At 46.6% G+C, this 16,782-nt stretch overlaps 7 protein-coding genes across 7 annotated transcripts; 3 read left to right on the forward strand and 4 right to left on the reverse strand.

Moving 5' to 3' along the window:
- Positions 1-28: 28 nt before the first annotated feature.
- Positions 29-3,266, reverse strand: F9C07_2201889 (TPR repeat protein; the record flags this gene model as incomplete). Its single annotated transcript, XM_071509526.1, has 7 exons — positions 29-66; positions 164-234; positions 750-801; positions 929-1,359; positions 1,453-2,129; positions 2,183-3,197; positions 3,247-3,266. 7 exons carry the CDS (start codon positions 3,264-3,266, stop codon positions 29-31), a joined length of 2,304 nt encoding a protein of 767 aa, XP_071365058.1.
- Positions 3,267-3,628: 362 nt separating this feature from the next.
- Positions 3,629-4,546, reverse strand: F9C07_5100 (uncharacterized protein; the record flags this gene model as incomplete). The annotated part of the gene is made up of 4 exons (XM_071511306.1): positions 3,629-3,662; positions 3,988-4,009; positions 4,119-4,352; positions 4,519-4,546. 4 exons carry the CDS (start codon positions 4,544-4,546, stop codon positions 3,629-3,631), a joined length of 318 nt encoding a protein of 105 aa, XP_071365059.1.
- A 1,098-nt stretch (positions 4,547-5,644) lies between these two features.
- Positions 5,645-6,522, forward strand: F9C07_2230963 (uncharacterized protein; the record flags this gene model as incomplete). Its single annotated transcript, XM_041290971.2, has 3 exons — positions 5,645-5,831; positions 5,898-6,139; positions 6,202-6,522. The coding sequence occupies 3 exons, from the start codon at positions 5,645-5,647 to the stop codon at positions 6,520-6,522; spliced, it is 750 nt and encodes a 249-aa protein (XP_041144700.2).
- Positions 6,523-7,495: 973 nt separating this feature from the next.
- On the forward strand, positions 7,496-8,718 carry F9C07_5102 (uncharacterized protein; the record flags this gene model as incomplete). The annotated part of the gene is made up of 2 exons (XM_041285355.1): positions 7,496-7,524; positions 7,593-8,718. 2 exons carry the CDS (start codon positions 7,496-7,498, stop codon positions 8,716-8,718), a joined length of 1,155 nt encoding a protein of 384 aa, XP_041144701.1.
- A 1,051-nt stretch (positions 8,719-9,769) lies between these two features.
- F9C07_5103 (protein transporter of the TRAM superfamily) lies at positions 9,770-11,339 on the forward strand (the record flags this gene model as incomplete). Its single annotated transcript, XM_041285356.1, has 4 exons — positions 9,770-9,887; positions 10,029-10,339; positions 10,395-10,682; positions 10,737-11,339. 4 exons carry the CDS (start codon positions 9,770-9,772, stop codon positions 11,337-11,339), a joined length of 1,320 nt encoding a protein of 439 aa, XP_041144702.1.
- A 680-nt stretch (positions 11,340-12,019) lies between these two features.
- On the reverse strand, positions 12,020-15,080 carry F9C07_1425106 (uncharacterized protein). The gene is made up of 4 exons (XM_071508087.1): positions 13,951-15,080; positions 13,531-13,817; positions 13,359-13,483; positions 12,020-13,296 (listed from the first exon to the last, which is right to left on the reverse strand). Exons 1-4 carry the CDS (start codon positions 14,597-14,599, stop codon positions 12,423-12,425), a joined length of 1,935 nt encoding a protein of 644 aa, XP_071365060.1. The 5' UTR covers positions 14,600-15,080; the 3' UTR covers positions 12,020-12,422.
- Positions 15,081-15,562: 482 nt separating this feature from the next.
- On the reverse strand, positions 15,563-16,591 carry F9C07_5105 (putative mating-type switch/DNA repair protein Swi10/Rad10; the record flags this gene model as incomplete). The annotated part of the gene is made up of 1 exon (XM_041285361.1): positions 15,563-16,591. The coding sequence occupies one exon, from the start codon at positions 16,589-16,591 to the stop codon at positions 15,563-15,565; it is 1,029 nt and encodes a 342-aa protein (XP_041144704.1).
- Between the last annotated feature and the right edge of the window lie 191 nt (positions 16,592-16,782).

The raw sequence follows: 16,782 nt of genomic DNA on the forward strand, positions 1-16,782 counted from the left end.
ATATGCGATGGATCCAAGCAAATACTGGTCATTTCTTTTTATCGGATCCGGCTTTCGCTGCGTCGGCTAATTTCAAACACCAGGAGTTAGTGAATGATAGACGAACAGAATGATGCTGTCGGCGGATTGTGTGTCACCGGTAGACAGAGTGGAAAATACTTACCATTTGCTTGTTTCCTTCGCATGATCTCGGCATCCGACTCCTTTTTCTGCTGGTACTGCGTCCCGGACAAACTGTTGGCTGTTTTCTAGACATGGTGTTAGTGAACACCCGACAGTGGAGATCCGTAGTAGTGGGATGTAATTCTGTATAACAAATATCATTTACCTTCTTTGCTGCTTTTTTCTGGTTCTTGATGCGATCTTGGTCTCTCTGGTTTCCGCGGGTCATCTTGATCGATGTTGGATTTTTTTTTTGTCTTGGCTCCTTCTCTTTTGTTTGTGACTATATAATTATTTTTATTTATTTATATATATTATTGGTTCCTTGTCTGCGGAAGCTGCTGGGATGGGGATGAGGAAAAGGGGGGCGCTTAAAAAATGACGGTAAAAAAAAAAGTTTGCTTTTAGGAACTTCCAATACTATTTAATCTTATCGAGTAGGACTTTTTAAAAGTACAAGGGTCATGGAAGGTTCCGCCGGTATCCATTTAATCCTATTTTAACCAACAGTCTGCAAAGCCACCAAGTCAACATTGCTAGTAGCCAATATTCCTTCGAAATGTATTTTATTCAACCTGTAAAATTACTTTGGCTCGGAGGATTGGCCTTTACAGAGGAGATATTCCGATTCGCATGACCCTTTTATATATATATATATATATATATATTTTAAAAAAGAAAAAAATTTGATATATACTTATATACTATGTGTAACTGCCTGGTTTTCCCTTGAATGGCGGCCCAGTATATCTCACTCAGCATCAACCCAATTCCATCTGTTGAAGGAGGTTCACGATAGACTCCCAGGCCACTGTGACGTGCGAATATTTATCCCGGGCTTCCTGAGCTTCTAGAAGCATGCTTATAGCCTTGTCTGCGCCACACCATTCCGACAGTGTCCCGATAGATGTCAGAGTGTTCTCGTGGAAAGGCCCAAGTACTTCCTCGTTATTCGTCGTCTCGACCAACAACTGGATTGCCTCTGCTTCTCGGCCATGACGGTTTAGGATTACTGCCACAGAGTATTTGCATTTCAATGTGAGAGAATGGCGCTGACCTAGCTTTTGAATGCTTTCTTTGAACAGTTCCCTCTCGAGAATTTCGGACTCTCTCACGAGTCCCTTGTTCCAATATATCGTTGCCAGTCTATCTTTTCTGGCCAGCATATCATATGGGACCGAATCCTGTTTTCCAGCTCTTTCTAATATCTGTATGAGTAGTCCCTATGCCTTGTCCCATTCTCTAATCTCTGTATAAATGCCTGCCAAGTTGCTCTTGCTTTGGAGGCACAGGGAATGATTCGGCCCTAGAGCGCTCTCGATTGTCCGAATAGTTTCGATGCTCAAGTCTTCTGCTTTTTGGAATTCTCCTTGAGCTCTATACAACTGAGCCATGGTGCCAGCGCTCAGCCAAGTTACTTGGTGCCCCGAGCCATAATTTTTTCTCCAACTCCAGGAACGTCGTATCAGAACCTCTGCGCTTTCCATTTTCCCTAGGTCAAGGTAGAGAGCCCCTAGGCTAGCCATAGCGCCGATCGTGCTGTCATGTTCCTCCCCAAAGTTGGACTTTCTCTCTTCTAAAACTTCCACTCTCAGAGTCTCTGCCTCTTGGAGTCGGCCAAGGTACTCATAGGCCGAGGCTAGGTTTGCCATACTAGTCAAAGTAAGATTGTGGCGTGGCCCCAGCAGCTTTTTCCTTGTTTCGACAATATACATATCCAATGCTTCTGCCTCCGACCACCTTCCCTGGTTTTGATATGTCGATGCCAGGCTAGCCATACTCTCCAAGGTCTCTGGATGATCCCTACCAAAGTACTGCTTTTTCTCCTCCAATATCAGAATATCTAGTTCCTCGGCCTCATTACAGCGGCCCTGTGACCACAGGCAATAAGCTATACCTTCTTGAAGATACAACCTCCTCTTCTTCAAGCCCTCTCCATGCAGTTCTGGAATAAACCTGAGGGTTGACTGGGCATGAGGCAGATAAGCTCCGCAAATACCCCAATTCTCGAAATTGGCACCAGGGAACGCTCCAGCAAGATATCCATAGCCTGAATGGCCTTCTCCTCAAAGTCGTCCTTGATTATCAGCCATTTACGTAACACTAGTTGCATCAACCGATGCAACGAAAAGCTGTCTTTGTCCCTGCTAGGGGTTATAAGGGAGAGTGTCTTCAATGTGCCTAGGGTCTTGACGAGATCCAGTGCCTTCTTTAATTGTTTTTGAAGTAAACTCTTAGGCATATGAGAGTGGTCAAGGAAAGCAGGCAGCGATAAGACCCCAATGACTTTGGTGTCTCGCTCTTTAATGTGGTTGATGGAGACCATTAACGTCGTAGCAAGGGCATTTGAGACCTCCGTATCCCTCCCTAAAGTTTCAAATGGTTCGCATAGTAAATCCATCCGAGTTTCGTCGCTGTCATTGTATAACTCGATATATTCACCCACCGTTAGTGCGTTCTCCTGTATGAAAGACATAGCTTGTACTATAGCAAGCGGCAGATGCTCTAGTAATTCAGCAAGTTCGTCTACTTCGGAGTCCTCAGGACACTGTTCAGTCGCAGTAGACTTGATAAGGGATGCTGACTCTGCCTCCGTCATAGAGACGACCTCAATAAGATTTTGCGCGCAACTTTTGGTGAATCTAACTCCTGTCACACGATCTCGAGTTGTGATGATAATTGAGCCATGGGGGCAATCAGGGAGGTAATCCAAGATTGACTGATGCTTATGTGCTTGCGTTGCTGTTCCTAACTTGCCTCCTTTGATACTGCCCTCTGAAGTGAGCAACGAGGCTTCGTCCGCATTATCGGTAATGAGTAGCCACTCATGATGCTGCTTCTCTAGACACTCTCTCACACGCATCGGTCTGTCAGAATCTCGATTATCTACTTCAGGAAAAACGCCACATGCGTCAAGAAGATCACAGTATCCTTGTTTAAATCGGTCGATACTGCTGGCGTGGACCCAAAATACAGATTCCTCGGGGTGCTCTGTAGTAAATCGGTAGGCAAATTCGATAGCTACATGTGACTTGCTGTTGCAGTTAGTCTGACGTTCAGGGATCGTGTTATACAGGAACTAACCCAACACCCGCCAAGTCCATATAGGGCAATTCGGTTATGAAGCATTCTGAATGAAGCAAGACAGACTCCCAGACTCTCAAGGATAGGGCCCCCCGCCAACAAATCCAGAGTTGCGCGAGTACGGTAGAATGACTATCGCAAAGATCCGGTATTAGCAGCCGCCGCGAATTCTTGCATGATTAACATACAAAAGTTCGCGTTAACTTTTTCTGCAACATATGTCGACCCTAAAGTACTGAAGCTTCTTAACGACGGCCCAGTTACTGATGCGGCAAGTTCGACAATCAGCGAAGAGACACGTCTATAGTCATCATCATCTTCGCTCGCTAATCTGCAAATAGATTCGTGATCAGCGTCCAAAGCCACTACCATCTCACGAGAATCAGGCAGACCAAGAGTTGCTGATCTCATTTCCACTATCTTATTACAGATCAGCAGTGTCCAAATATTACATAGCACGAGGTAGCAAACACACTAGTCCAAAGTTTTTTAACGGTAAGGTCTTGCAGAAATTTAGATATCGGTACTTTTCAAGTAACTGTTGAAAATTCGACGATATTTCCCTGGCATACAAGTCGTCGCTTTTGAAAGCATTCATAAAAGTATTCTTCGGATGCCTTAAGATAGCTCTCACAATTTTAGCGAATACGTCCCCTATAGGTGCTAAGCGTGATCCTTGATGAAAGGTCCCAAAAAACGTTATGCCAATCGTTGATGCACCGATAGTTTCATATGACATACCAAGTCTCGCTTGCACAAGCGACTGTTGGTGTCAGCTTTAGCGTGGGCTGTAATTTGACATGGATTGAATACCTCCTTGACTACAATTCCCCCTAGACTATGAAAAATATATAAGATAGGCCGACATTCACAGGTCTTTCTCTCTAGACCTAGTTGAATAAGAAGATTTTGCGCCTGCTCTCGCACGCCAGCTGAAGAAGACTCAATGCTAACATTGGACTTATAACCGAAGAGCATTGTCCTGGCACGTGGAAGCTTGTTAGGGAGGAAATCCTCAAGCCACAATTTCCCATTGGACTCCCAAGTCCTCTCCGCATGGTTTACCTTGTTTTTAGGGTTAAGGCCATGGACTGCAACGACACTAACTGTTGTGTGAGCTATCTATTCGCTTGTTTTTGACCATGATTTCCTACTCAATATTTGGCTTGTTGCCAGGGACCAGAGTACGGAGAAAGTTTCTCGACTAGTAAACTATCAGATCGGGGAAAGGGCTTCGTTGACGACTGCAGAGCGCATCTTGTGGGAACATACCATAGTAGTACTGTGCAGCAGCGCTCATTTGAGAGGACTAGTGCACACGGAGAGTGAGGAGCGAGGGAGCCACCCCCGGATTATGAGGAGGATAATCTCTTTATGAACAAGATCAGGTATTAGATTAGACAACTCCCAGATCGAATGGATTGGTTCAAGGTTAGAACGAGCTATCCAGGTATATGTGCAGTGCCACCACTTGGGCGGTTAGATCGGGTGGGCGATTGGGTGAACAAATAGTGCTCTAATGCACCTGTGGAAGATGCACCCTGCATAATCTTAACGATGATCCCATAAGGTAGTGGAGTAGTCCTAAAAATAAAGAATGGAGTGGGCGCTTAACCCTAGATTATATTTTCTAGTCAGCTCAGTGACGGGACCCAATGAGTCGCATGCCGAGCAGGGAAGGGTAAATTTACCATGATGCTCGAAGTTCAAGCTGGATGGGAAGCGCCCGCGATCAAAGCCAATCTCCTTCTCAGGCCTGGGACTCTGTAAGTACGGCAAATATCGAGCGAATATGTAAGTCAATGATTGTGTTTTCCGTATGTATAAGGCAGCGCTAAAGAAATCTCCTGTAAACACCAACCAAAATCCACGGTAGCGCCGATTAGTCGCTGTTGAAAAGTTAATGAAACACCGAGCTGCGATGGGAGACAAAGAAATCGCAACAATTTGCGCCAGGATAAAGATGAATGGGTATTGTCGCTCGATAGAACATTGAGCGTGTTTCAGGCCCGACTCCTGCCTATTGTACCTATTGTCGCTGTCTGACAATACGCTTGGGGTTCTTTCCCGACATTTTGTGGCGCGCCAGGACTCATCAACAAGGCTCCGGGGGCAATGTCCTGGTTGAGTTATGTTGATCTAATTTCTTCTTTAACCCTCAGGTTAACCTTGACCTTGTCGCTCTTTCTTTCTCTACCCCCTTCAGTATCCGAAAACAGTCCGCTGCTGGTCAGTCCTTAGAGTCGCGTTCCCACCTTCCTTATTATCAGTTTCTCTCTTCAACCTCACTCGAGTACCATTTTTCGAATACATTGCTATAAGGATCCTGGAATAGCTTTGCATAAGTTTGGACGGGCAGGTACAGGCGTATTGTCTTCATTATAAAACCGCACTCATGATGGCTTCATTGAAAGAATCCTTGGCAGGTCCAGGTTTTGTGATTCTTAATGCGATTCGGGTCTTGAACATAATCGCCTTGTTAGACATCATCGCTGCGTGCGCGGTGATGCTGGTGAAAATCTCGCTGCTGAGCAGCTTCTTTTTCTTCCAGGCGGCATCTCACGTCATGACCGCCGGAGTTAGCTGTAAGTGATTGCGGCGCCCTTGTTAACAAGCTTCTTGGTCAGATTGTTAAATGATTATGATGACAGTAATCCTTATAATCTCGGAGCTCCCTTTCTTCCGCGGTTATTTTGATCACAACTGGCCCCTGTTGGGTCAGGATTCTGGGTTTATCACCCTGGCACTCGCGATGCTGATACTTGGAGTCTGTATTTTGGGTGACTTAAATACGGAGGCTACAAGCCAGGAGTCCCTGGGAACCTCGTTCTGGCAAATTGTTCTCTCTGCCGGGATATTGGCTATGGTTATGAGCGCTATTAACCTGGTCGCGGTAAGCTTTCTTCACTGGATGTGGCATAGGACTTACACTGACCGAAGCCAATGGAATTGCAGAGCTTTGTCTTCGCTGACAGCAGTAGCGGTGTCACTGCACGCCATGTCCGGGTGTATGGAGCAGTTGCACCACAGAAAGTGGTCAAGCGAACTGACAGCCAACGGTCGTTTCAGCTCTGCATGAAGCGAGAAGATACGCTGCCAAAGTACAGTACAGAGTCGACCCCAAGGAGACAATCTGCCATGCCTCGATTTCCACTGAAAATAAATGGACTAGTGAACACGGATGACGCAGCGTCATCAAAATATTCAAGAGATTCATCAGGAGTTGCTATCCCCGACTTAGCCCATCATCCGGCGATGCAGTCTGGGCATGTTTAATCCCTTTAGGCCAGATGACTAAAACCTTTCGTTAAGCGGATGAATGATACCTTTGCATTTTTTTTATAAAGCGTGGATTGTTTTTAAGAAATCAGCGACTGAGATCATTTGGAATATCATGCGTTCTATACTGCTTCTTCGTTTTTTCAAAGTGTTCCTCATAGCTTGCTAGTGCTGTACCTTTCGGGGTTCATGATGTTGTAGCAATGAAATGATAAGAACCATGCGAACACGTTAGAACTTACGCAACATGTGTAGGTATGGATATGACTACACCGTTCTGTCCATAGTATGAGGTACGTCCAAAGTACAAGTTTCAATGTGTATACTACCTACTACTTTACATTCATTGTCGACAATCTGTAATCTTATTTACGGCGGACTAAATCTAGCTTACGGACAAAATAAAATATTACCAAATTTACCAATACCAACGCACTGTATATTAGCTCTACTACCACTACCATCACTACCACCACCACTACCACCACTACTACCACCACCACCACTACCACTACCACTACCAATACAGCACTACCACTCAGTACTATTACTATTACTATTACTACTACTATTACTACTACTATTACCACTACTATTACTACTACTATTACCACTATTAATTTAATGAATATTATTGATTATATATAAAATAAAACTACTATCTTAAATCTTTAATAATAAATATTCTATATAATAGTATATTTTAGAGCTTTATTAAATCTATATCTTAAAGTGCGTGGCAGTCGTGGCCGAATGTAAAACAGCGAGATTTCGGTAAAAAATCTGATAATCCGAAGTTTTGTCCGTTAGCTAGATTTAGTCCGCCGTACTTATTGGTAGATGACAACCGCTGCTTGGCGCCCACCGCCGATAAGATCGACCGAAAGGGCGTTTATGACACCTGAGCTTCATTTCTTTCAAATTGTCGTCGGGCGATGCGACAGCCAACGCTATACGACAAATTGGAAAGATGGTGGAACTAGGGATCTCCTTTGGAACGTATGTATTCTAGACATCCAGGAATAATATTGTTGACGTATTTATTGGCTGACACTGACCTATCATAGCATCAAATCTCTCTTGATCTTCTTCGCACCGATCATTTTACCTCGTATCGTCAACTTCTACCGGAGTACGCGAGTCGCATTAGCATCACGTCCAGCGCCTCGGGCTCTCCCTCAGGATGCATCGCGTGCCCTGAATGTTCTCTTCTTTGCGATCATCTTCTTCTTACTCCTTAGCCTACCGTTTAACCCCCATGCGCCGAGCCCAAACATCTTCACTCTGACACGTTCACGCCTCAATACTCCAACGGACGTCGTATTCAATCGGCTGGCGCGCTATAGACCAGAGAACACATTGACAGACGCAGACACACTACTACGGTCCAAGTTTACGTCGCTGGGGGCCAGAAAGGTGTACCTACGTTTTGGGCCAGAAACGTTGACAGGATGTCAGTTCTGCTCGCTTGACAATATAAACACCTACCTCCTATATTATCTTCCCTTTCACACACTACTTCCACATCTCTTCCACATGGTGATAGTGGGCTTGGTTACGTCGGCACCGTTCGCAGGTCGAGAGGCGGCAGGCTGGCGCAACAAGTTCACGATGGCGGGCATCGCTCTGGCTACCCTAGATGCTTACATCGTATTTACTTACGATCCAGTGCAGTCAGCGTCCGCTGCTGTACGGGCTGGTATCAGTCCGCCATCGAGTTTGTACCATCAGATCACCCTGTTGCGCCCCTTGGCGTTTGCGATCTTTGACGGCATCTGCTCTTTCTTGATTTACGTGACGGCCACCCACCGTTTCTTCTTCACCCCTCCCTCCCAAGCGGAACAAGTGGATCAGTTGGTGGGCTCATCCCTGTCGGCTCTGTCTGGAGCCACTGCGAAGCTCCACGCCGTGAACGTGGCTCGCAATGCGGTTGTCAGGGACAAAGTGTTGAAAGACCGAGATGATGCATATTGGCGGGCAGTTGTTGCGATGAACGCGGACACCACTAAGGCCGACGGTGGAGGTCTGTCGACTAATATCTGGGAGGAAGAAGAAGTGGTGCGAGCTATGTCGCGGGCGATGGCAGGTGAAGGAGGAGTAGATTTGGCCAAGTTGGGTGTTAGCGCGGCGGAATATGTCAATGGAGTGACGGCCGACTTGGATAATGATGCTGAGCCTCATGAGAAATCATAGTATTTGTTGTAGTGGATATTCCATAGTTAAATGCGCCATATAAATATATGTACATTATTATTTTACCACCGGCGTTATGAAGAGTGGAATGAAATACAAAGAATAGCAAGTTTAGATCTTCAAAATTTGCATCACGATTGTCCATGCTACGTAGCTGGTCTGGCAACACTCCCCGCATCGTCTTGAGAGGAAGAGAGGGTCAGGTGGTTTCCCTTAGTGCAGTACTTTAAAACCCTAAATTCCAAATGATGGGCCGTTCACTATTCCTCCAGGGTCGTAGCACTAGGCGTTAGATAACCAGATGACCCGAACAATCGTACATTAGTCGTGGACCAAGCGAAACGGAACAGCCTCTAGAAAGAGCGTGTGTAGAGAACGACGACGACCATTGGGGAAAGCCGTGCGGAGGTTGGGAACCTTGAGGTGATGGGATTTTCACAGGCGGTGTACTCTGGCACACTGGTGGTGGTACGGAGTACTTCCCTGATACTTCAGGTCTTTAGGTAGAGCCAGAGTAATCCCATGTACTGCATACGTAACTGGCTGTGGGCCGTCCCTCTTGTGAAACACTCCCCTCATCTCCCTCCTTCTCTTTCTCTCTGTCTCTTTTTTTAATTCTTTTTTTTTTTTTTTTTTGGTTTTTTCCCCCTCTAATTTTTATCGTTTAGGGTTTCCTCTCTATATCTCGTTTCTCTTCTGGGTTGAAAACGAGAAGTTGATTCTCTTTCCTTTGGATTATCGATCTATAAATTTTAAAAATAAATGATCCCGACCGGTCTGGCACCACGGTCCCGTCCCTTGATCTGCCTGAGACTCCAGGCATTCCAGCCCAGCCAAACCCAACAAAAAGAGGTACCCGCAGCGGAACCGCGGGTTCAAGTAACTACTGCTTAACCGCGACGGAACAGTGGTCGGGAACCACTCTCGCCCGCTTCTCTACCCTGTCCTTTCCATTTTCCTCTTTGTTGGTTCCGCCATTGGTGCAGAACAGTTATCGTTCTTGCTAGGCATTTTAGGATCCTTGATCCTCCAACACTTGAGTCTTCTCGTCATGACCAAAGAAGCGCCGTCGCAGTCGGTCACAGAGCTCAATGCCTGTGTTTCCACGGGCCACCGCCCTGCCGTGAAAGAAACCACGTTCCGAGAATGGGTAGTTGACAATCAAATCGGTACGTATGAATGATTCGATCCTATCCTTTGTTTGGCTTGCTTGCTCCTTCGACTGCCGTCTATGTGGTTTCTATGCGTGGACTTCTAGAGAGCAGAACAAACAGTGGCATTGTCTTTGCTAACGGTCGGTTGATGTACAGGAATTTCATTGACAATCCTTTCTATGCTATTGGCCGTGCACCATCTCTACCCTTCTCTAAGACCTTATACCGCTCCGTTCTTCCAACTATCCTACTATCAAGCTTCTCAAGGCGTTTACGTTCAGGGATGGGATGATATTTACTTTGTCGCTAGTTCCGCGATCGCCTTTACGGCCATCCGGGCCATTGTAATTGACTGGGTTCTTCGACCAATTGCGATGCATACAGGACTGAAACGGAAAGCTTCAGTTCGGTTTGCCGAACAAGGCTGGATGTGGCTGTACTACGCGTTCTTCTGGACTTTCGGCATGGTTCGTACAATTCCACTAGTTGTGTGGTTGCTCCGGACACTGACCGTCGGTGTAGTACATTTGGTCGAACTCCAATCACTGGATGAATTTTGCCGCCATCTGGGATGAGTGGCCTGCTCGCGGCGTCTCAGGCTCGCTCAAATGGTATCTCCTGGCACAGCTTTCATTCTGGATACAGCAGATTTTCGTCATCAACATCGAGGAGCGGAGAAAAGACCACTATCAAATGTTTACCCATCACATCATCACCAGCACTCTCTTAACCTCCGCCTATATATACGGATTCTACAATGTCTCTAATGTGGTTTTGTGTCTGATGGATATCGTGGATCTCTTGTTGCCAGTAGGTCCCAATTGATGTCTTTCTAAAGGTCCAGTATACTGACTGCACGGATAGACCGCAAAAATATTGAAGTACTTTGGTTACGAGCTGGCGTGCAACGTTGCCTTCGGTGTTTTCATGCTCACGTGGCTGATCACACGTCATATAATGTACCCTCTGCTGTGCTGGTCCATCTTTAAGGAGGTTCCCGCGAGGATGTCGTACGGCTGTTATTCCGGAACAACCGCCGAAATGATCTCGAACGATGGGTACCCCGATCAACTGGCCCATCTTTTCTACCCATTCCTGAACATCGATGGTCCTATCTGCATGAATCGCACCATCAAGTGGATCTTCCTATCCCTCCTGCTATTCCTTCAGGTGTTGTCCATCATCTGGTTCGCGATGGTCATCCGCGTTGCGGTTGGTGTTCTCCGTACTGGAAATGCAGAGGACTCGCGCAGTGATGATGAGGAAGAAGAAGAGATGGAGATGAGAATCTCGAGCAAGGATGGCCCTAATGGAAGTGCGGCAGGTTCTGATGGCACCACTGCCGACTGGCGCCGATTGAACGGATCATCTACCGTACGCCCTCGCGCACGTGGGCGGGTTCGACTCGGTGAGCAGAGCGATCGCAAGGCACTACTAGGCAGAATCGGATGCGACAAGCCAACCTAGTTGCGCCATGTTTCTATTTCGCATATTTCTTTTTAACGTTATCATGGGATTGATATGCAGCGATGCAGATATAAACGACTTAGCCAGCTTTGAAAAAAAGAGAGAACACACACGTTTTCCAGTGACCCACCATGCCCACCCTGGGCTTTCATCAGCAAGTTTCTATTTTTACGTTTGATACCATGGACTGGGTTGATCGTATAACGAGGCGTGAACGAGGATGGACCGTTTATGAGTTGCGTTTCCTGGACTTTATTTACATTTACCCTTGACGGCATGTTATTGAATTATGTTTTCCACGGACCATGGAAGTCTGAACTCGAATCCGTGGATGCTTTCCTTATTATTAATGGTTAGAGTGCAATCCAAATACCCACCAAGTGATTTGAACTGGTTATCACGATATGACATGAATGTGTGTATGTATGTACGGCCGGATGTATAATAGATTCATAGACCCGGCGCGGATGAGTCTCGTCAATTTACGGACGTCAACTTAAGAAGAAACATACTGGACCCGTTTGCAAACTATGCCAGTGTAATTTCTCCTATAGTGTTTATTGGGATACGTGTTCCGAACTATTGATCACTGGAAATTTTTACACTACGTTCAAGTTCCAAGATTGTAGACTATGGAATGCAGACTCTGGTTACTCCACCCACCCTTACATGAACGCTGACTAGTAAATGCCTCAGGCACCCTTGCTTTTTTGGGTCTGTGGCAAGGGATAATTAATTGATTAGTAGATCGAGTAAAGCTATCACAAGGTTTCAACTAGTCTTTAGAGACTCATTCTTCCTCGTATGCCTTGATCCCGCACCGTTGTACATAGATTAAGCTATATATATCACCCTTTGAAGGGGCATGAACGTATCATTTCGAAGAGTTGATGTTGGATGAAGTAATAAAAGGAGAGTATCCAACGCCTCTGCAGCTAGCAAAAGAAGAAAGGATGAACCAAAGAGATCCCTATGCAAGGCAATTTTTCTTTTCTCATGATATCCGTTACCGTAATCATACTCGTCATCATCATTAGCATCATGGATTGACTGTATAGCAAGCACTGCATTCAGGCCTGCTAGTCATGTAAGGATTGGTACATTTGTCTCCGAATATGGTGTGAAAGATCTGAGGTCAAAGTCCAAAATATCTTCGCGCATTTCGTCCTCATTCCAAAAGTATTCGGCCGATCGCCGGCGCTTCTGCTGTCGAGCCGCGAGGGCCTCTTCATTGACTTGGTCTGTTCCAAGGGCACATTCTTGTTGAGTTAGAATGAAATCTATTAAGACTTGCCGAAGACGGTCCCAGATTGTCCCGTGGCGTTTCCATTCCAGACGTTTGGAAATGCGGATCATTCGGGAGACGATCCAGCATCTCTCTCCTGCGTCGCAAGCCTGGTCATTTGGATAGCCACCGTTATTTAGGAAAAGCCATAGTACGGAGGTAATGCTGGGGTTCGTATGCGGATTGAGCTTTTTTATCTCCAAGTCCAGCCAATCAAGGTACCGGTCGAAGTTGGAAGATGTTGAGTAACAATCGTATAACGCAACAGCGAGGAAGAAGAGACATGACATGCATGTGAATTCGTCAATGAATCGCACATCGCGGATCCCATGGTCGTAATCTGGGAGCATAGTGAGGATCGAATATAACTGGGTGCCAGGGCCAAAGCGCTTGTTGCGGTGACCAGTATTGCTAGATACCATGATAGAAGGTGATTCGAGTGCAGTGTATTCCAGCTCATGAAGGCGGCGGAAAAATCTTAAGAAATCTTCAGATGCCCGGAGTTGGTCACAGAGGCTTTCTGCACCTTCTTCTGTTGCGAAATGATGGGGGATAGCAAAATGGAGGTTAGTGTCGACAAAATCAAGTCCAGCGGGAGGACTGTCAGGTAAGGTTCCAGACCAAGGTAGCGAAGTACCATATATCGCCTTTGGAGCGCAACTGAAGTCAACCCTGCACAAAATTTAGTCGATGACTACATCGGGATAGAGGCTTTAAGCTGCTGTGAAGATTACCAGTATAAGACTTTCTCCAGGAAGGGGCTCGAGGCTCGCATTCCTTGCATTCCTCCTCGATTTCTGATCATTGACGCTAATCCCCTGAAATGCATCCGTTCTATTGAAGCATCCTTCGACCATTTCTCCACGGTGTCAGCTGTTGGAATTAACAAGCAAGGATGAAGCCTACCTCAATAACGGCCATAGTAGCCACAGCATAGATAGTCCCATCATGCTGACCCATAGAGTCTGCTTGGATGCGTTCATTCATTAGTCGCAGCGCTCGCATTTTGTGGGTGAGACTCTGGACAGATTCCGCCTTTCCTTCTACGCCCGCACGATGCTTGGAGGCAATGGCAAGCATGGCTTGAAAAGGAAGCTCATCATGTAATGCGAATTGTCGGAATATCTCCATCAATGGATTGTTCGCAATAGATTCGGCGAATTTATACATCATGGACGGATAAGTCACCACAACTTCAAATTGTAAGCTCCCAGCCATATCAGAGAACAAAGCCCCTACGAGAGCCTGGACGTCCGCCGCTTCCACTACTCTCAATTCGTACCAAATCTATGGGCAAACTCAGGATGCGAGAGGATCAGGACTTACAGTGCTGGATCAACTCATGATCCACATGGTTAACTGAGATCGGATAGCAGCTAAAGGGATCTCGCCTGCCTCCTTCTCCAGGAGACGCGCGAGGGTCAGACGTTGTGTATTCAGCAATCGGAGGAGAAGTCTCCTCCTCACGTTTAACCTTGTGCAGTTTTGGTATCAGTAACCGTGAGGGTCTTCTAGTGTGTTCTGTATTATTTTGATCCTCGGTCATAGTCGGTGATTCTGCTTTGACCTTTGCATAAGTCTCCTCTTGTACTTCTTCCACGCGGGAAGAAGTGTCTGATACATGACTGTCAGAGGGAGGACGGGTGGTCCAACCGCTAACAGGTATACGGGATGCCCCTAGGCGAGCAATGCTGTCCAAGCGCCGCTGATGCATATATTGACGCATAGCATGACGGCGTACCTGACGCCGAGACTCATTATCTGTAACTAACACGAACTCGAAGTTTCTGGACTGGGAGGCCTGCGGGCCCGTCCTGGGGGATTGGTTGTTCTTGGACGGCCCTGCTCCGTTGCTCGCATGATTACTAGCAGGCCGAAGTGCGTATTGGCCCGCTGAGCTAGAACCATTTGAATCCTGGAAGTTGACATCGGGCTTTATTCCGGGCCCAAAGTCCTTAGCACCCTCCTCCCCCATCGTCTCATGGTCCAGGCTCGGCCGGCTAAAGTTGGATGGCACAGCTCAAGCCGTGTGCTGGAAGCAGTTGAGTGGAGAACAGCTTGCCGGTGGGGAACGCCGCTCGTTAATCGGATAAGTAAGAAACCTTCATCCCACACTGAGGTCACTAGGGGCCGCATCCGAGATCCTGGTGCATATCAAGAGTGTCGTGTTGGAACCAAAACTTCCAATGTTGGCCGTCTCCCCGATTTCCCTTTTCGGTGCGTTGCCCCACCGTATCCACACGTGATTCATCCTTGCGTCTGACTCAGCAGCTTCTGTGTTTCTGCAATCCTCGTGAGATTTAAAGCCCTAGGTTGGGTGCCATGTTCATACAAAAGAAAATTCCTTTTAGCGTTTTAAATGCAGGAGCGTCGCGATAGCTAGGGATCATCATGCCCCATGCAGTGCCGTGTTGCTTGACATTAGCCTAAGAAATAAGCTCCACATTGCGAAGGAATCAGTTCCGCAACCTCCCCATGGGGAAATCAGCTCTCGCTCTCACCCACATTAGAGCTCTGGTATCAAAACTCAATGTGTGTGACTCGTTCGCTGAGCCATTCTAATGACTGCCGAAAAAATAAAAAAGTAATGTGGATACTAAGAGGCTCATTTTAGCTATAACCATTCTATCCCACAAAGAAAAGGTCCTGCAGAAAGGACCACATAGTGAATATTGTTGTATCTTATGACCCGCAGCAATAGGGACAACACATAGTTTCAAAGCTGCTTTGTTATGTGGCGTCTCATCCACCCGGCATCCTTTGAACTCTCCGCTTAGCAATGGGCCACGAATGCTGTTATCCAGTCCTCGGGAACGCCACAGTATCCATCACCTAGGTCGCTTATTATACTCGAAATTGAATCACTTGATGCGAAGGCATTCATCTAGGTGCACACAGCGTAGGGAGCTCGACTTTTGTGTATTGGAAGCGAATCTATTTATCCACTGCTTTCTCTAAGTTTTGCCAAAGCTGCCAATATACCATCACTCATTCCTTCCTGCTGAGCAGCTTTGTCCGGATGGACACGTTCAACGAGGCTGCCCTGAGACACCACATGCGCGACTTCTGATTCTGCTGCTAGTATTGCCTCTTCATCCTCATCATGTGCATTCATTGAAGTTGACATTTCGGTGTTTCGACTCGTAGGTTCGTTGTTCTTTTGACTATTTAAGTCTTTTGCAGGTGCCGCTATTTTCTTCGATGCCTCCACCCTAAAGTCTTCTCTCACCGCATTACACCACTGCCGAACTTTCTTCTCACCCCAGCCGGGTACAGCGCTGATCTGTTCTGGCTGCGCGTTGATAGCATTTTGCAGACTTCCAAATGTGGAGATGAGACTCGCCGCATCGGACTTATTTATGCTTCTGGGAGCCGTTACAAACTCAACAAGTGACTCCTTATACGACTGCGCTTGCTGGGTGCGGATTGCAGTCGGTTGGGAGTTTTCGGAGGACTTGAATAATTCTAAATAGTGCGCAGCTTCAGGAGCGGACCAACAAAGGGTCAGGGTGAGGTTGTTGATGATTGAGGTCTTGGATAGCTCCTTTAAACTGTCTTCATGGTTTGGGATGTCTACCATAATCAAGAGAATACGAAGCAGATACTTCCCTGCGAGGAGTCGGATTCGAGAATAGATGTATTCAGGATGTAAGCGGTGATATTTCAATGATAGGAAGAGAGCACAAGTAGTCGCCCCAACCACGTAATCAGCCGGGATATCGGCATATTCCCAGGGCAGAAGTTTGATATGATTCAATATTGGGTTGCCCTTTTGTCTCGTCGAAACAAGGATAGCTGAAGGGGTGCTTCTGCTTGGGAGGGCCTGCGGCTTTGGCTGCTGGATTTTTGAAGGCACCAGCCCTGCTGGTGTTCGTCTGGATGCAGAAGCCTCAGATCTGGGCGTAGCACTTCCTTCTACATTTGAAGGAGAGTCTACCCCCGTACTTTCGCCGTACTCATTGACCATGACTTTCGGACTGATCAAAGGCGGGACTTCAAAAGCGGTAGGTACTACTAGTCGTAGTCATCAACCCAATCACTATCTAATCGCAGTTGAGCCGAGCTCTCTTCACCGCCTAGACCCACTTTTATCTTCAAAACCATCACTGGGAATTTTCTGCCGCTGATTTTGATGCAAAGAACAGAAAAAAGAGAAAA

The sequence above is a fragment of the Aspergillus flavus genome, chromosome 3 (genome assembly GCF_009017415.1).
Source record: "Aspergillus flavus chromosome 3, complete sequence".
In the NCBI taxonomy this organism is placed as follows: Eukaryota; Fungi; Ascomycota; class Eurotiomycetes; order Eurotiales; family Aspergillaceae; genus Aspergillus; species Aspergillus flavus.